Source organism: Malassezia sympodialis, genomic scaffold, assembly GCF_000349305.1.
Source record: "Malassezia sympodialis ATCC 42132 genomic scaffold, msy_sf_18, whole genome shotgun sequence".
Lineage (NCBI taxonomy): Eukaryota > Fungi > Basidiomycota > Malasseziomycetes > Malasseziales > Malasseziaceae > Malassezia > Malassezia sympodialis.
In genome coordinates, this window is record NW_017387816.1 from 92,093 (window position 1) to 109,379 (window position 17,287).

The 17,287-nt window shown below is 66.7% G+C and overlaps 10 protein-coding genes across 10 annotated transcripts; 5 read left to right on the plus strand and 5 right to left on the minus strand.

Moving 5' to 3' along the window:
- Positions 1–112: 112 nt before the first annotated feature.
- Positions 113–3,343, plus strand: MSY001_3117 (uncharacterized protein; the record flags this gene model as incomplete). The annotated part of the gene is made up of 1 exon (XM_018885007.1): positions 113–3,343. One exon carries the CDS (start codon positions 113–115, stop codon positions 3,341–3,343), a length of 3,231 nt encoding a protein of 1,076 aa, XP_018741610.1.
- A 52-nt stretch (positions 3,344–3,395) lies between these two features.
- MSY001_3118 (uncharacterized protein) lies at positions 3,396–4,903 on the plus strand (the record flags this gene model as incomplete). The annotated part of the gene is made up of 2 exons (XM_018885008.1): positions 3,396–4,834; positions 4,879–4,903. 2 exons carry the CDS (start codon positions 3,396–3,398, stop codon positions 4,901–4,903), a joined length of 1,464 nt encoding a protein of 487 aa, XP_018741611.1.
- A 340-nt stretch (positions 4,904–5,243) lies between these two features.
- On the minus strand, positions 5,244–6,669 carry MSY001_3119 (uncharacterized protein; the record flags this gene model as incomplete). Its single annotated transcript, XM_018885010.1, has 2 exons — positions 5,244–6,214; positions 6,237–6,669. 2 exons carry the CDS (start codon positions 6,667–6,669, stop codon positions 5,244–5,246), a joined length of 1,404 nt encoding a protein of 467 aa, XP_018741612.1.
- Positions 6,670–6,728: 59 nt separating this feature from the next.
- On the minus strand, positions 6,729–7,636 carry MSY001_3120 (uncharacterized protein; the record flags this gene model as incomplete). Its single annotated transcript, XM_018885011.1, has 2 exons — positions 6,729–7,465; positions 7,543–7,636. The coding sequence occupies 2 exons, from the start codon at positions 7,634–7,636 to the stop codon at positions 6,729–6,731; spliced, it is 831 nt and encodes a 276-aa protein (XP_018741613.1).
- Positions 7,637–7,677: 41 nt separating this feature from the next.
- On the plus strand, positions 7,678–8,913 carry MSY001_3121 (uncharacterized protein; the record flags this gene model as incomplete). Its single annotated transcript, XM_018885012.1, has 1 exon — positions 7,678–8,913. One exon carries the CDS (start codon positions 7,678–7,680, stop codon positions 8,911–8,913), a length of 1,236 nt encoding a protein of 411 aa, XP_018741614.1.
- A 366-nt stretch (positions 8,914–9,279) lies between these two features.
- Positions 9,280–10,606, minus strand: MSY001_3122 (uncharacterized protein; the record flags this gene model as incomplete). The annotated part of the gene is made up of 3 exons (XM_018885013.1): positions 9,280–9,325; positions 9,351–9,773; positions 9,801–10,606. 3 exons carry the CDS (start codon positions 10,604–10,606, stop codon positions 9,280–9,282), a joined length of 1,275 nt encoding a protein of 424 aa, XP_018741615.1.
- A 40-nt stretch (positions 10,607–10,646) lies between these two features.
- On the minus strand, positions 10,647–13,024 carry MSY001_3123 (uncharacterized protein; the record flags this gene model as incomplete). The annotated part of the gene is made up of 2 exons (XM_018885014.1): positions 10,647–10,678; positions 10,702–13,024. 2 exons carry the CDS (start codon positions 13,022–13,024, stop codon positions 10,647–10,649), a joined length of 2,355 nt encoding a protein of 784 aa, XP_018741616.1.
- A 106-nt stretch (positions 13,025–13,130) lies between these two features.
- On the plus strand, positions 13,131–13,513 carry MSY001_3124 (uncharacterized protein; the record flags this gene model as incomplete). The annotated part of the gene is made up of 3 exons (XM_018885015.1): positions 13,131–13,135; positions 13,158–13,416; positions 13,442–13,513. 3 exons carry the CDS (start codon positions 13,131–13,133, stop codon positions 13,511–13,513), a joined length of 336 nt encoding a protein of 111 aa, XP_018741617.1.
- Positions 13,514–13,536: 23 nt separating this feature from the next.
- On the minus strand, positions 13,537–16,254 carry MSY001_3125 (uncharacterized protein; the record flags this gene model as incomplete). Its single annotated transcript, XM_018885016.1, has 1 exon — positions 13,537–16,254. One exon carries the CDS (start codon positions 16,252–16,254, stop codon positions 13,537–13,539), a length of 2,718 nt encoding a protein of 905 aa, XP_018741618.1.
- A 660-nt stretch (positions 16,255–16,914) lies between these two features.
- On the plus strand, positions 16,915–17,274 carry MSY001_3126 (uncharacterized protein; the record flags this gene model as incomplete). Its single annotated transcript, XM_018885017.1, has 2 exons — positions 16,915–17,118; positions 17,143–17,274. 2 exons carry the CDS (start codon positions 16,915–16,917, stop codon positions 17,272–17,274), a joined length of 336 nt encoding a protein of 111 aa, XP_018741619.1.
- Between the last annotated feature and the right edge of the window lie 13 nt (positions 17,275–17,287).

The following is a 17,287-nucleotide window of genomic DNA, read 5'->3' on the forward strand; positions in this document are numbered from 1 at the left end:
TTCTTCGACAGAGGACAACGTCGTCGGTCCGTCCAGCGCCACTGCGACAGAGGCTGACTAATCATAGTCAACCCGCCGCGCCGAGCCAGCGCGGTTCGTCACGGCGACGGCGATGGAGGCAAAGGAGCGCGACCCGTCCGCGCACGCAGCGGAGTCCATCCATGCGGCAGCGGCCCGGGACGAGACGGGATCGCAGGTGCCAGAGGCGGCGACCGCGGCTGATGCCCGGGCCCCCGTGGCGGACGACGTAAAAGAGGAAGAGGATGATGGTCCCGCTGAAGAGGGCGACGAAGAGGACGAGGAGGACGAGGAGGAGGAAGAAGAAGACGAGGAGGAAGACGAGGAAGACGATGAGGATGAGGAGGACGGGCGGCGGTCGAAGAAGCCGCGCCGCAACCGCTTCCTTGATGTCGAGGCCGAGGTCGACAGCGACGACGAGGACGTGGAAGACGAGGAGGCAGAGGAGCTGCTGCGCGAGGACGGGTTCATTGCTGATGACATTCTCGACGAGTCCCGCGAAGCGCAGCTCCGCACGGCGGCCGACAACCAGCGGCTGGACCGCTTCCGGCGCCAGGAGGAGGAGATGAGCGCCGAGGTGCTCGCCGAGGAGCTGCGGCAGCGCCACGCCCGCAGCTCGCGGTACGCGTCGCAGTCGGACTACGCGGATGTGCCGCAGCGCCTGCTGATGCCGAGTGTGGACGACCCGGGCCTCTGGCGCATTCGCTGCAAGCGCGGCCGCGAAAAGCACCTGGTCGCCACGGTGCTGCGCCGCGCGCTCACACGCGAGGCCCAGGGGCGCCCGCTGCGCATCTATTCGGCCTTCTGCCGCGACTCGCTCGATGGCCAGCTGTTTGTCGAGGCGCGGCGCGCAGACGATGTGCTGGACGCGTTCGACGGCCTCGCGGGTGTGTACACGGGCCAGACGCGGCCGTTCCTTGTGCCGATTCTCGAGATGGCCGATCTACTCAAGCTGCAGAAGAAGAGCACCGAGGTGCCGGTCGGCGGCTGGGTGCGTGTCAAGCGCGGCAAGTACGCAGGCGACCTGGCGCAGGTCCTCGACGTGACGGAGAATGGCGAGGAGGTCGGTGTGAAGCTGGTGCCGCGCATTGATATGGCGCCGGGCGAGCGCGATACGTACACGGACCGTGCCGGCCGCAAGCGGAAGAAGCCGGTCAACGCCGCGCTCACGTCGCTCGGTTTCCGCCCGCCGCCACGCCTGTTCAATGCGGAGGAGGTGCAGAAAGTGTACCCCCATGAGTACCCTACAAAGCGGGGCGGCGTGTGGGTGTTTGGCGGCGAGACGTTCCGCGATGGCTACCTCGAGAAGGACATGAAGATAAGTGCGCTGCAGATCGACGACGTGCATCCGAGCCTCGACGAGGTGCTGCAGTTCACCGGCGAGACGCCCGCGGAAGGCGCGGGCGTCGACCTGAACCTGCTGGCCGATGCGTCGAAGCGCGGCATCGAGGCGACGCTGCAGCCGGGCGACCACGTCGAGGTGTTTGAGGGCGAGCAGGCGGGCGTCGTAGGCGTGGTCGAGGCGATGAGTGGGGATGTCGTCACGCTCGACGTGCCGGACGGCGCGCTCGCCGGCCAGAAGATCGAGGTGCCGGCGGCCTGTGTGCGGAAGCAGTTCCGCGCTGGTGACCACATCAAGGTGCTCGCCGGGAAGCACGCCGACGAGACGGGTCTCGTTGTCAAAGTCGAGGACGGCGTCACCACGTTCCTGTCGGATCTGTCGCTGAAGGAGGTCTCGGTCTTCTCCAAGGACATTCGCGAGGCGGCCGAGGTCGGCTCGGGCGTGAACGTGATTGGCGGCTACGAGCTGCACAACCTCGTGCAGCTCGACGCGCAGACGGTCGGTGTGATCTTCAAGATTGAGCGCGAGTCGTTCAAGGTGCTCGACCAGAACGGACACGTCGTCACCGTGCAGCCCCACCAGATCTCCATGCGCCGTGACACGGCGCGCGCCGTGGCCCTCGACCACAACGGCCACGAGGTGCACGTAGGCGATATGGTCAAGGAGGTCGAGTGGCCGCTGTCGCAGTTCCGGCAGGGCCAGGTGCTCCACATTGTGCACTCGACGCTGCTGTTTGTGCACAACCGCGCGTACACGGAGCATGGCGGCCTGTTCCTCGTGCGTGCCTCGTACGTCGAGCCACTCGCGCCGACGTCCGTGCGGCCCAAGACGGATCTGAGCCAGATGAACCCTGCACTGCGCGCGCTCGACGCGGATGGCGGTGCGAATGCGTCCGGCCCGCGGCGCGGGGGGCGCGACATATTCGCGGGCAAGTCGGTCGCGATTGTGCGCGGCCCCTACAAGACGTACCGCGGCATCATCAAGGAGACGACGGGCGGCATGGCGCGTGTCGAGCTGCACACCATGTCGAAGATCCTCACGGTGCCCCTGGACCACATGGTCGAGAAGAATCCTGTCACGGGCGAGAGCCGCCGCCTCGTGGGCCCTGGGCCGGCCGCGCCGAACCCGTACGCGAGCGCGCCGGTGGGCGGCATGACGCCCGCGTACGGCGGTATGGGCGGCAAGACCCCCGCGTACATGGGCGGTGGCATGACGCCGGCGTATGGCGGCGGCTTCGGGCAGACGCCCAACCCGTACGCGAGTGCGACACCCAACCCGTACGGTGCGCGTACGCCCGCGTACGCTGCGTTTGGCCAGACGCCCAATCCGTATGCGAGTGCGACGCCGAATCCGTACGGCGGCCGCACGCCGGCCTACCCGGTGGGCCAGACGCCCAACCCGTACGCAAGTGCGACGCCGAATCCGTACGGCGGCCGCACGCCGGCCTACCCGGTGGGCCAGACGCCCAACCCGTACGCAAGTGCGACGCCGAATCCGTACGCGAGCACGACGCCGAATCCGTACGCGAGTACGACACCCAACCCGTACGGAGGCCGCACGCCTGCGCATGTGAGTGCGACGCCCAACCCGTACGGAGCCGCGCCGTCGCACCCGAACCCGTGGGGCGCGCCACCTGCGCCGCCGGTGCCGCTGATGGAGGGCATGCGTGTGCGTGTGGGCCGCGACGCGCAGGGCACGTCGTACCAGCGGGGCGCATACGATGGCTCGACAGGGCGCGTGCTGGCGCGGAACCCTGCCGTGGCGAAGATCGAGCTCGAGACAGGTGCGCAGCTCTCGGACGTGCCTGTGGCGTGCCTTGAGCCACTGCGGCCCAGTGCCGCAGGCGACCGCTGCATTGTGACGGACGGCGCGATGCGCGGCTCGCAGGTCACGATCGAGCAGCTGCACGACGAGCTCGCCGAGTGCGACCTGGGCGATGGCTCGCGCCAGCAGCTGCCGCTCGCCCTGCTTGCCCTAGCGTAGGTAGCGAAAAGTGGAGGCTCTGTCGGCGAAATGGGCCTTTTTTGCAGCGACCATGGCGGGGCCGGACGCCCGGTTCCAGCGCGTGCATAGCGACCCGCGCTTCCGCCGCGCGCGCCGCCAAGACACGCAAGTCGCTGTAGATGAGCGTTTCAAGGACGTACTCAGCAAGGGGGCCAAGCAGCCGGATCGCTACGGCCGCCACCGCCACGTGCGGGAGGCCGACGACCTGGCGCACCTGTATCGCCTCGACACGCCGTCCGTCGACTATGCGCGTGGCGAGGGCGAGCTCGAGAGCAGCAGCGAGGAGGAGGACGAGTCGGAGGACGAGTCGGATGGCGACGTCGTGATTGGCGGCGCCGCGGCTGTGCGCCGTGCGACGCAAGATGGCGACGAGTCGGAGGCGTCTATCGATCTGGACGAGGAGATCGACGGGGATGTCGCGGCTGAGCTGGACCGCGAGGCGCGCGCGCGCCCGGCCGACGATGTTGCGCGCGGCGACGACACGCGGCGTCTTGCGGTCGTCAACATGGACTGGGACCATGTGCGGGCGATTGATCTGTTCAAGGTGTTTAGCAGTCTCGTGTCGCCGCACGCCACGCGCGAGCCGCTTGCGCCCGTGAGCGAGACGGCGCGCGGTGCGCACGCGGCCCTGGCGCCTGTGCGCGGCCAGGTGCTCTCGGTGCGCGTGTACCTGTCGGACTTTGGGCGCGAGCGCCTTGCGCGCGAAGACGTCCAGGGCCCGCCGCGCGCCATCTTCCAGAAGCGCGAGGGCAAGAAGGCCGCGCAGCAGGTCGACGAAGGCAGCGAGTTCGACGAGGAGGCGCTCCGGCAGTACCAGCTCGAGCGCCTGCGGTACTACTACGCGGTGGCTACGTTCGACAGCGCGGCGAGTGCGCGCCACGTGTACAATGAGATCGACGGCACCGAGATGGAGCGCTCGGCGAACATGTTCGACCTGCGCTTCGTGCCGGACGATATGGCGCTGCCCGACGGCGAGGAGGGCCGCGACGCCGGGTTCGCGGACGAGGCGACCGAGGATGCGGCGCGCTACGAGCCCCTCGACTACAAGACCGATGCCCTGCGGCACTCGCGCGTGCGTCTGACGTGGGACCAGGACGACCCGCGCCGCGTGAAGCTGACGCGCGCTGGGAACTCCCGCGCGCTGCACGAAGACGACCTCAAGACGTATCTCGCGTCCAGCGACGAGGAGGACGGCGCGGAGGCCGCCGAGCAGAGCAAGAGCCGCCTGCGCTCGCTGCTGACGGACCTTCCGAAGCGCAGCGCATTTGACGACGCCGAGGACACGGACAGCCTCTACGCCAAGCCGGAGGGCGACATGCAGGTGTCGTTTGTGCCTGCGCTCTCGGCCGACGCGACCGCCGCCGAGGCGCCTGAGGAGACGACGATCGAGAAGTACCGCCGCAAGCAGCGCGAGCGCCGCGAGCGCCGCCGGCAGGCCTCGGCAGCGCGTGCGGCGGAGGAGGGCGAGCCGTCCGAGAGCGCGGACGAGCCGCCGGAGCCCGTGGCAGAGGCAGCCTCGGACGACGAGCAGCACTTTAACCTGGAGGACATTGTGCGCACAGAGAAGCTGCAGGGCAAGTCGCTCTCGCGGCACCAGCGGCGCCGCGAGGCGCGCCGTGCCGAGAAGCGCGCGGCGCTCGTGCAGCCATCGTTCCAGATGGATGTACACGATCCCCGCTTTGCTGCGGTCCACGAGGACCACCGTTTCGCGATCGATCCCAGCCACCCCAGCTTTGTGCAGACCGCCGGTATGCGGCGGCTCATGCAGGCGAGCCACGAGCGACCCGCCACCGAGACGCCGACGTCCGATCTTTCTACGCTCGTGTCGTCTGTCAAGCACCGCGCGGCGGTCCCGCCACGCAAGCGACCTCGTTCATAGCTACTGCCGCCGTGTGCGGTAAATGTCTGTATTGGTCCGACGCGACGCGCGCTTGGCGCGCGTGCGGTCTGTGCCGCCAATGTGCCCCCAGCCACGCAGCGGGACGACCACGACCGTGGCGTTGTCGTCGGTGCCGACATCCTCGGCGTACCGCAGCACCCGCTGCGCCGCCTCCTGGGGGTGCCGTGCGTCGCGGCACTCGTCCACGATCTCCTGATCGCTCATGACGCTGCTGATGCCATCGCTCACGCCAATCGCAAAGGCAAACTGCGCGCCGCGCAGCACGAGAGAGTGTACCTCCGGCTCCGCCGTGACGCCATAGCGCTTGGCCTGCACGTCGCCAAAGGCGCGCGTGTTTGCCAGCGTCCCGAGGAAGCGCCGCTCGCCGAAGCTGTCCGTGACAATCCCGGCGCCCAGGCGGCTTAGGCGCTCCGCCTCGCCCCGGTCGTCGGGGTGGTGCAGCGTCGTGAGCGGCACCGCACGGCCGTCGTCTACACTGCACAGCAGGAACCGGGTGTCACCTAGCTGGATGGTCGTCGTGGAAAGGTACTCGCTCTCGTACCACGGCACAGCCGGCAAATCCAGGCTGTGCAAGAGCAGCACGGACGCCGTCGAGCCCGCGCCTCGGTACGCCTCGTTCTCATGCACCTCGCGGTCCATCTGCTGTGAGCAGCACGCACGTACCATAAGGCACGCCAGTGTGGCGCGATCTTCCATCGTCATGTCGGCCCGGTGCAGGGTCTCAGGGGGCGGGATGCGGGTGGTGTAGGTCGCATGCGCATCGCCGCACTCGTCGAGGGCCTGAAAGTGCTCTAGGGGGGGCGGACTTGCATTTTGCGCCTCTTGTGTGAGCGCGGAGAGGGAGGAGGGAGGCGTGCGGACACGCTCGCACTGCGACTGGTCGACCCAGCGCTCGAGCGTGCCGCCGTTAAAGCGCGCAAAGTAGCCACCCAGCGAGCGCGTATAGCGTACTGTGTGAGTCGGCAGGCGTACCAGTGTCTGTGATCATATCAGGCTGCACGCGCTCAAACACGCTGTGCAGCTTGTCAGCCAGGAGCGACGAGACGGACGGCCCGCCGTGCCCGTCAAACACGCCAAACCAGACGACCTGGGAGCCGAGGTCAGCGCCACCTGCCTGGTCGCAGCTCCAGCCGAACCAGGGGTCGCGCGAGGCACCGTGTGGTGCCCGATGTACGAGATCCTTGCGCAGCTCCTCGCATGGAAGCGACACGCATGCGACGGACAACGCGTCCTCTTGCCGCGCACGATCGCCGCGACTCTGCTCGGCGCCGAACGTGACGCCAGCCCGCAGGGGCAGGCGGGCGAGCACGCCTGTGCCACTGCGCGTGCGCACATAGTCGTGCACACTACGCCAGCCAGTTGGCGCGCTTTTTGCGAGCACGCGCGCTCGCACGCAGCAGCCCATGCTCATCCCCGCCGCTCAGACGGATGGTCGTGCCGGTCAGGCACTGCACGTGGCCTCCACTATGGTGTACCGATCGGCGCGCTACGGTCCATCGTGGGCGTCACGGATCTCGCCCGATCGTTGGGCGCCGGCTCCCGCGCAGCGTCCTGGCTCGGTCGGTCGGCGTGGCGGTCGGTATGGTGATGGCTGTGCCGGTCGGCGTGGCGGCGACTGTGTCGGTCGCTATGCCGGTCGCTGTGGCGACTGTGGTGGCGCTCCCGGCGCTCCCGGTCACTGCGTTCCCGCTCGCTGTCGTGCGTCCGTGGCCGGTGGGACCTGTCGCGGTGCTCGCGGCCTGTTCGCCGCTTTTTCCGTGCCTTGTCCGCCAGGTAGGCCGCCATAGGGTCCTCTAGGTCCGCGTCATCGCCCGGCTCCTCGTCCAAGACGATCTCTGGCGGCGCACAATTGAGCATTTGCTCCTTGGCCTCCACGAGATTGCCGTCTGCATCGCGGATCCGCTCCTGCTCAAAGTGGGCGACGTGGTCCACACGCAGCGTGCGCCCCAGCACCTTGGTGCCATTTAGGTTGTCCACGGCGAGCACGGTCGACCGCTGGTCCTCGTACATGAGGAAGCCAAAGCCGCGGTTGTGGCCGCTCGGCGCGGGTGCCTGCCGTGGCTGGCGTCCATCGCGTGCCGGTTCCGCTCGCCTCTTGGGCAAGTGGATGTTGACCACCTCGCCGTACTGCGAAAAGATCGTGATCACGTCGCCCTCGGTGAGATCGTACGGGAGGCCGCCCACGAACACGTAGGCCGAGTCTGAATGAGTGATGCAAACGCACCTTTGTACTGGTCATGCCACGACCCTGTGCCGTGGATGCCGAGCTCCAGCTCACGCTCATTGATGCGCTGGATCTCCTTGACCGAGCTGCGGTTAGCCTGGCTCGCACGCACTTCATTTCGGCGGCGTCGCTGGAGGCGGAGATGCATAGGCCACGTGCGCAAAACCGCGGCGCCCGCGCGGGCGAGCGATGGATCGCACGGCCACCAGGATGCCCTCTGAATCGAGCTACTGGATCGTCAGCGTGCCCGTGCAGGAGGAGAAGAGCACCGAGCAGATGCACCGAGAGCTTGTCTCGCGGCTGGTACGGGACTCGGCATGCGAGGAGCAGGACCTGGCGCCGCTCCCCCTGCCTGAGCTCAAGACGGGCACGCTCGAGTCGCTGATTATCATGGCGGAGGACCTTCCCAAGATCGACGCGCTCTTTGGCTCGATTACGACGCGCATTGTCGACACGCTGCGGGCGCTCGTGAATGACGACGAGGAGGCGCTCAACGAGCACCTGCTGATCGACGGACAGAGCGTAGAGGACTACCTCTTGTCGTGGCACTGGCACAACGGCAAGTACCGCGCGGACAAGTCGCTCAACGAGATCGTCGAGCGCCTAACGCGCGAGATGCAGTCTATCGACCATGTCATGAAGCAGAAGCTCAACACCTACAATGCGGCCAAGGGCCAGCTGCAGCAGCTCGAGCGCAAGAAGCAGTACGTATCCAGCGCTTACCCCAGCGGCAACCTGTCTGTGTGCTCGCTCGCGGACATTGTGTCGCGCGACGACTTGGTGGACCCGAGCTCCGAGTTCCTCGTGACGCTGCTCGTGGTCGTGCCCAAGAACCAGGCGTCCCAGTGGCTCAACAGCTACGAGCGCCTGTGCGATCTCGTTGTGCCCCGCTCGTCCCGCAAGCTTGCGGAGGACGAGGAGTATGCGCTGTTCAATGTGACTGTGTTCAGGAAGAAGCAGGACGAGTTTGTGCAAAAGTGCCGTGAGGTCAAGGGCCAGGTGCGCGACTTTACGTGGGACGAGGGCCTGCTCGAGCGCGAGCGCCAGGAGCTGTACGAGGCGGGCGCCTCGGAGAAGGAGCTCTGGACCGAGCTGCTGCGGCTCAGCCGCACGCACTTTGCCGACGCGTACCAGGCGCTGATCCACTTCAAGGTCGTGCGCACCTTCGTCGAGAGCGTCCTGCGCTTCGGCCTGCCTGCTACGTACTTTACCGTGGTCATCGAGCCTACGCCGCGCAAGGCCAAGACGATCCTCACATCCCTCACGAGCCACTTTGGCTACCTGGACGAGTACCTCTCCCGCACCGAAAAGGGGCACGCAGCCGACGCACAGGCGCACCAGGACACGCCTGGCGAGTTTGCCAACCTGCTGGAGCAGGAGGTGTTCCCCTTTGTCCTTACGGAACAGCCCATGATTACTGTGTAGATGCATGACAGGACCACACTTGGCGGCCCTCGGCGTCGGTGACGTGCGCCACGTACGACAGCGGCAGCGCCCCCGAGTCCCCGACGCCCGGTGTCAGCACGACCCCGTTCGGCGACACGTCAAAGGGCACGCCATCGGCGAGGGCGCGGCCGACGTCCACGTACAGCAGGCGCGTGCACCTGCGGCGCATCCCGCTGATGATCCCTGACGCGCCGGGCCGGCCCTTGGCCAGGTGGATCTGGTTCCGCCGCATGCGCTTCAGCGCGCCGCTCGCGAGGATCTGCTCAAATGCATGCTCGTCCGTGCCGTGGATCGCATAGTGCATGCCGTTCTCCTCGGCGAGGTGCTCGCCCACGTTCGCCGGGCTCAGCGATGTGTGCGACAGGTCTGTGACGGCCGCGATCGAGTGCCCCTGCACGGCACGGATCCAGCGGCACGTACCCTCGTCGGCGGGCGACGCGTCCGAGCCGCTCGTCAGCTCGAAGCGCTTCTTGGCATTGTCGTGCACGGCGGCCTCGACGTCGTCGTGCGTCGGCGCGCGCCCCGCGTCGTCCATCGCAATCTTCCCAATACGCGGACGCGCAAGCACAGCATCCAGGCGCACATAGCCATCGGCACGCACCTCGAGGTGCTCCTTCTGCGTGCCGTGGCGCAGTATGTAGGCCAGTGTCTTGGACAGCTGCACCTGCGGTGGGTCTCCCGCGCGGCCCTGCGCCTTGGCGGGCGGCGCTTCTTGTGGCATTGGCGTCTTTTTCTGCGCTTGCAGCTTGCGCTCCTTCTTCCACTGCTTCGCCTGCTCGCGCGTGCGCGCCGCATCGCTCGCGACCGGCGGTGCCGCTGCGTCGTCGGCCATGAGAGACCTCCACTAGGAGCTACGGCGCCAGCACTGAAAGTGCACGGCGATGCCCTTGTCGTCTACGACGCGGCCGAGCAGGTCGGCCTGCGCGGGGGGAACGAGGCGCGCATGCTCGTCCCTGGGAACCAGGAGCCACCTTGACTCGTGCGCCTCGCCGTCGGCCAGCAGCTCCTGGGGAAGCGTGCGCGCGGTGGCCTCGTCCCTGGCGCGCTGCACTGGCGAGCGAAACTCTTCGAGGAACACGTCCATAGTATGCTCATCGATAGGCGAGAGGATGCGCGTGACGAGCAGCTGCTCGAGGATCCAGGTATCAGCGGTGGGCCGCTGGGCCAGGGCCGTGCGGTACAGCTGTGCGCCGCCAATCACAAACGCACGGCCCAGGGCCGTGCCGGCCGTCGCCCCGGGCAGGTTGTAGCGTGCGTAGCGGCGCTCCTGCAGCAGCTGTACGGCCTCGTCGAGGCTGCGTGCAAGCAGGGTGTCGGCCTGCTCGGTCCCTGGCGTACCCAGCTCGCTTGGCGCCATGGTCGTCGAGACGACCACGTTGATGCGGCCTTGGAGGGGGCGGAAGCGCGGCGGGATGCTGTCCCATGTGTGCCGGCCCATGATAACGGCATTTTTCACGGGCACTGCGCGCCGCTCGTACCCAGCCTCGCGCATGCGCGCGTCCTCGCGCGACACGTCGGCGGCGTGCAGCGTGGCCGCGCGAAAGTACGCCATGTCCTTCGGCAGGCGCCACGGCAGGGTCCCATTCGCGCCGATGCCATTGCCGAGGCTCACGGCGACGACGGCCGTGAGCGGCAGCGCGCCGAGACTCGGCCCCGTGCGCGTCGCACTCATCGCGGAAAGAGACGCGGCGGAGAACACGTGATGCTACGCACTACAGAATCGGGTCGACCTTGTACATGGACGCTGGGTAAGTGGGGCATACGTACTGCGAACGGGCACGTCGGTGGGCTGGTTGACGAGTGGCGCCTTGTACATGTTGACCTTGCTCGTGCCCTCCTCGATGAGCTGCTGCACGGGGTCCTTGGCCTCGGCCTTCTTCTTCTTGTTCGCTGCCTTTTGGGCCCGCGCGGCGGCCGCGGCGGCCTTCTTCTGCTCGGGGTTCTCGTCCGGCGCCGCCTTGCTTGCGCTCGAGGCGGCGCGGCCGTCGGGGATCCTGATGAACTCGCGACGGCCGTCGGCGCCCTGCACCTTGTCGAGGATGTAGTAGCCGTTGCGCTCGAACTGGATCTGGTCGCCCTCCTTGAGCGCGGCGACATTTGCGTCCGCCAGCGCGTGCGTCTCGAAGCGCGTCTGCGGCGTCAGGAAGTCGACGAAGTTGTCCTCCTCCTCGAGCTTCTTCTTCGTAATCAGGTAGTCAAAGTCGAGCAGCGTCACAGGCGTCAGGTGCCGCGTCTCGGTCGGCTGCGCGAGCCACGTCACCTTCTTCTTCGTCGCCTTAAAGTCGCCGTCGAAGTTCGCCTCGAGCTCCAGGCCGGTCACGACGCCCGCCTCGTCCACCGACTTGCGGCGCACGATGACGTTGCCCCAGTCCATGAGCGTGATCTCCTCGTTTTCGTCGAAGCTCGCGGCGTCCGCCTGCTCCAGCAGGATCTGGCTGTCGTACACGGTGGTCTTCATGCCGAGCTCGGCGTTCTTCTTGTGCTTCGGCACCTGCTTCTCGTGCGCGGGCGGCGCGCCGGCGATGGTCGCCTTGACGAGCTGCGCCTCGGGCAGCGCGACGAAGCGCGGCACCACGGGGTCGATCAGGCGCTTGTTCAGTGCCCAGATGTTGTCCCACTCCATGTTGATGATTTGCTGTGACGGGCCCTGCGAGAGGATGAACTGCTGGATGCAGTCGATCGTCATACCGCGGCGGCGGATGCCGCGCACCGTCGGGAAGCGGGGGTCGCTCCAGTCACTCACTACGCCGTGGTCGACGAACCACTGCAGCTTGCGCTTGCTCAGCAGCGTGTATACAAAGTTCAAACGGCCATAGTCCCAGATGTCGACGTGGCGCAGGCCGAGCGCCTGCAGGAACCACTCGTACTGGGGGTTGCGGTCGTGGTACTCGTTCGTGCGCAGAGCATGCGTCACGCCCTCGAGGCTGTCGACGACGGGGCACGCAAAGTCGTACGTGGGGTACGCCTTCCACGTCGTGCCCGTGCGCTGGTGCGGCACATCGACGTTGCAGCGGTAGATGACGGGGTCGCGCATCGCCTTGTTGGGGTTGTCGACGCTCATCTTGGCGCGCAGGCACCACTTGCGGCCCTCGTCGGTGCCTTGCAGCATCGCCTCGAAGCGCTGCAGGTTCTCGTCGACGCTCGCGCTGCGGCGCTGGCTCGCGATGCCGTCCATGCGCTCCGCACGCATCTGCTCCTGCGGCGTGTCGTCTGCGTACGCCTTGTCCTCGCGGATCAGGCGCTGCGCCATGTCGCGCAGCTGCTCGAAGTAGTCCGACGTGTGCGAGAGCGAGTCGCCCTGGATGCCGAGCAGGGCGAGGTCCTCAATGATGGCGTCCTCGAACTCCTGCTTCTCCTTGCTGGGGTTCGTGTCGTCGAAGCGGATGATCAGGCGGCCCTTGTACGCCTTGGCAAAGTACTGGTTCAGGATCGCCGCCTTGGCATGGCCCACATGCAGGTAGCCGCTGGCCTCCGGCGGGAACCGCGTGACGACCTCGCCCTCCTTGGCACCCTGGAGGAACAGGTCAAAGCCAGCGGCCGTCTTCTTCTGCTTGAACATCTGGCTCTTGGCGTCCGACATGGCTGTCACGGCGTCCGCAAAGGCCGGCAGGGCATCCACATGCGCATACCAGCGCGCCAGGTGCGTGTGCGCCTGCTTCTTGATGATGCCGAGCAGCGGCGACGACGAGCGGATCGCGCCCCAGATGGCGGCGTCCGCGGCCGTCACGGTATGGCCCACCAGGTAGGTGCGCAGCGCGAGGTGCTGGTCGAGGTCGTCGGCGCTCTGCAGGGCGACCGGGAACGGCGCGGCGGCGAGCGCATCCGACTGCGCGAGGTAGGCGTCGACGGACGCCTGGTCCTCGGCGCTCTTCCCGGCGAGGCCCAGGCCGGCATACTGCTGCGTGAGCGCGCGCAGCACGGGCAGCGGCCCCTCGGCCGTGGCGGCGCCGCGGACCGCGGTCTGTGCATTCACCTCAAAGCGCGTCTCCGGCGCGGGCTCCCCACGCTCCACGGCCATGTTCGACAGAACCAGCGGCGTGACGAAGGGCAGCCGCGCACTCGGGTCGAGCACGAGCGTGATTCCTGGCATGATGTCGAGGGGAGCTGTGGTGCGGCGCTCTTCCTTCTGGCCGAGCAGATCACGTGCTTTTATCGTCTTGCCCGCCGGCCGCACCGCTGGGGCGCTGCGAGCGGACATGAGGTACGTCGTGGCGCTAACCCAGTCAATACGTCAACGTTCCGCGCTCGGACCTCGATGAGGGCCAGCTTCGCGAGCTGGAGCAGTATGAGATTGCGCAGGGCCCTCTGTCGGTGCTGCAGCAGGCTGTGCGCAACCACTCGCAGGTGCTCATCTCGCTGCGCAACAACAAGAAGCTCCTGGCGCGTGTCAAGGCGTTTGACCGCCACTCGAACATGGTGCTCGAAAATGTCAAGGAGATGTGGACCGAGGTCCCGAAGAGCAAGAGCAAGAAGCCTGTGCATGTGCGTGCGGCTGACTGACCGGCAGAAGGACCGCTTCATCTCGAAAATGTTCCTGCGCGGCGACTCGGTCGTGCTGGTGTTGCGCAACATTGCGTAGTGTACTAGTAGCCAATGCTCTATTTAGTTGTCGAGCGTCACCGCCGCGGCGCCGAGCGCCTGCGTGTTGCGCTCTACGACCTTGGTCACAAAGATGACCTTGTTGCCCTCCTTCCACATGGACGTCTCGAGCGTCTCGCCGGGGAACACGTGGCCGGTGAAGCGCGCCTTGATGTCCTTGTACGGGCCGAACGCACGGAAGACGTGCTTGCCCGCAATACCGAACGAGCACAGGCCGTGCAGGATCGGCTTGTCGAAGCCGCCGACCGCCGCAAAGTTCGGGTCAATGTGCAGCGGGTTGTAGTCGCCACTCAGGCGGTACAGCGCGGCCTGCGCCTCGTCGGTCTTCTCGCGCACGACCTTGTCGGCGGGGCGCGACGGCGGCTTGTTCGCCGCCGTCGCCGCACCGCGGTCCGAGCCCGTCTTCTTGCCGCCGAAGCCGCCCGAGCCACGGATGAAGCAGGTCATCTGGTTCTCGAACACCGGCTCGCCCGTCGACGCGTTCACGGTCGTCGTCAGCGTCGTGACGGCCGCCGCCTTGCCCTTGTCGAGCACCTCAATGACGCGCGGCCTGCTCTCGAGCTTGGCCTCCGTGGGAATCGGGCCCTTGATCGCAAGGTACTGCTCGCCATGCAGGAGCATCATCGGCGAGAAGTTCGGCAGGAACGAGTCGAACGAGATGCTGCTGCCCGCGGCGAACGGCGGGATCACGCCAAACGTCGGCACCGCCTGGAAGTTCTCCGCCTGCTCGTACACGAGGTCCAGGTCCTTCTCCGTGGCGCCGACACCGAGGTTGTACAGAATCACGTCGCGGTCCGTGTACTCGAACGGCGTCGCCTCGTACTGCGCCTGCTTCGCAGCCTTGATCTCGTCCGTGTCCTCGGGGTCGATAAAGTCGCCCGTCTCCTCCTCCTCCTCGTCCTCCGTGTTGCCGAAGTTGGAGACCATGTCGCCCAGCGACTCGCTCGGCGCCGACGGCCAGCTGGCACGCTCCGGGTCAAAGTCGGTGATCCGGGCCCACTTCTTCTGGACCATCTCGGGCGTCACAGGCTTGCCCGTCGCGAAGGCGCAGCCGCCCGCGCGTTCCCAGCGCACGGCCGCGATCCAGCCACCGGACACCTCGAACAGGCCCTTCGTGACCTCACACGCCTCGCTTCCCAGGTATGCGACAAGCGGCGCAACAAAGTCGGGCTTGAACGCGTCGACCATCTCCTGCGGCCAGATGGTCGCAGTCATGGCCGTGCCGGCATTCGGCGCAATCGTGTTCGCCAGGATGTTGTACTTCTCACCCTCGACAGCGAGCGTCTGCGTGAGACCCAGGATACCCGACTTGGCCGTCGAGTAGTTGGCCTGGCCAAAGTTGCCGTAGATGCCGACCGCCGACGTCGTGTTGATGATGCGGCCGTACTTTTGCTTCAGGAAGATGGGCCACGCCGCCTTGCACACCTTGTAGGTGCCGCGCAGGTGCACGTTGAGCACGAGGTGCCAGTCCTGCTCGCTCGCGCCAGCGAACGACTTGTCGCGCAGCACACCAGCGTTGTTCACGATCGTGTGCAGGCCGCCGAACGCATCGAGTGCGTCCTTGACGAGCTTGTCGCCGTCCTCGACCGAGCCGATGCTCGGCGCCGCCTTGCCGCCGGCGTTCTTGATCTCGTCGACGACGGCAAGCGCGTTCTTCTCGCTCATGTCGTTCACCACGACGTTCGCGCCGAGCTTAGCGAACAGCAGCGCGTACGCACGGCCCAGACCCGCACCGGCACCGGTAATCAGCACCGTCTGACCGTCGTAGGGGATCTTGCCGTCGCCCTGCTTGTTCTCCGGCGCCTCCTTGGCGCGCTCAAGCAGCTCGACCAGGTTGGCGTCGGTGATGCGCTTGGGGTACTCGGGCGACTCGTCAAAGTCGAGGATCGCGTCCATCTGCTCGCGCACCGCCTCGGGGGTGAAGCTCGCGTCCGTGCGGAACACATGGCCGCGCGAGCGCTCGCGGCGCAGCATGGCGTAGAAGCCAGCGCCCATCTCGAACACCTCGCCGTTGACGTTCTCGTTCTGCGCCGAGCACAGGAACGCGACGATCGGCACCACGTAGTCGGGCTTGAGGTTCTCGAGCATCTCGGGCGGCATGACCGTCTCGGTCATCTTCGAGGCCGCCACCGGCGCGATCGAGTTCGCGAGGATGTTGTACTTCTCGCCCTCAATACCGAGCGTCTTGCTGAACGCAACGAGCGCCATCTTGGCCGCCGAGTAGTTGGCCTGGCCAAAGTTGCCGTACAGGCCGGCCGCCGACGACGTGTTGATGATACGGCCAAACTTCTGCTTGCGCATGTACGGCCACGCAGCGTGAGCGCAGGCGAACGAGCCGTGCACGTGGACGGCCAGCACCTGGTCGAACTCCTTGTCGGACATCGACTTGAACGAGCGGTCGCGCAGGATGCCCGCATTGTTGATGAGCACATCGACGCGGCCCCACTTGTCGATCACCTGCTGGATGATCTTCGCGCCGGCCGTATTCGAGTCGTAGTTGGCGATCGCCTCGCCGCCGTTCTTGGTGATCTCCTCGACCACGAGATCGGCCGCCGGCTTGCCCTCAGGCGTCTTACCCAGGTCGTTGACCAGCACCTTGGCGCCGCGCGACGCGAAGAACAGTGCATACGTCTTACCCAGGCCACCACCAGCACCGGTAACAACCACCACGCGGTTCTTGAACGAGATCTTGCCGTTCTCCGTAGCAGGGAAATCCGCCATGTTGTCGTTGGAGAAGGGACGCCGCACGCCCCCACTACCCCACCTTCGTGCAGCGGACGCTGGCCCGGTCCACGGCTAAGAAGCCGGTGCGAGGCCCAATGACAGGGGGCCCCTGCCCCCGCTCGGCCGGACCTCCACCTGAGCCACCTTGTCAGTCCCTGGTACGACGGCGCGTGAAGCGACGGCGTAGCGCCCGTGTGCGTGCGCGCCGTGTGCTGTGCTGCAGCGAAGGCACATGCACAGGCGCTGCCGAGCCATCGGCGCGCAATCGGCGCGCACGCCCGCTCTCCATGGGCGAGACTGCATCTTCACCTCGCACATGCGCTAGAACACGGCCTTGCCACTCTCATAGCCCCCCACGGACCGCCATGCTTCTTTCTCCGCAGACTCGTGACGGTGCGCGCGCGCCCGAGGGAGCCGTCCGCCAGGGTGAGGCAGGCGCCTCGCACCTGAGAGTAAGCACGTGACGTCGGTCTGGCGAGCGACGGCCCCGTCGGACGGTCCGCCTCGTAGCGATTGCCTTGCCTGTTCTACGCCATGTCGTTGCAGCGCACGCTCAAGTACATCCAGCAGGGCGGTTTTTCCAAGTACTGGCGCGACATGCAGTACATTGGTGATGCCAAGTGGGGCCGCATGGTCGGCATCGACAGGTAGGTGTACATGGCGGCTCACACCAGCAACGGCAACACCTACTGGGAGAACAACGAAGAGCAGCCTGGCCGTACGCGCTGGGTCGACTACAAGTTCCACGACTACGACAGCACGCAGCTCGACCCCATCTGGCACGCGTGGCTCTCCCACACCCGCTGCGAGCCGCCCAGCACAGACCCGATCGCCTCTCACTTCGAGCGGCCCTGGCAGTCGGTATGTATGCTCTTCTGACACCAGCCTGCCTATGAAAACTTCACGGGCACTCGCGGCGCGTACCGTCCCTACAACACGACCAAGCCCAAGCGGGTATGTGCACCTCACTCACCTCAGTACGCGTGGGAGCCCAAGATCGCCGCTCGGCAAGCCTAGTGGATAGCTTTTG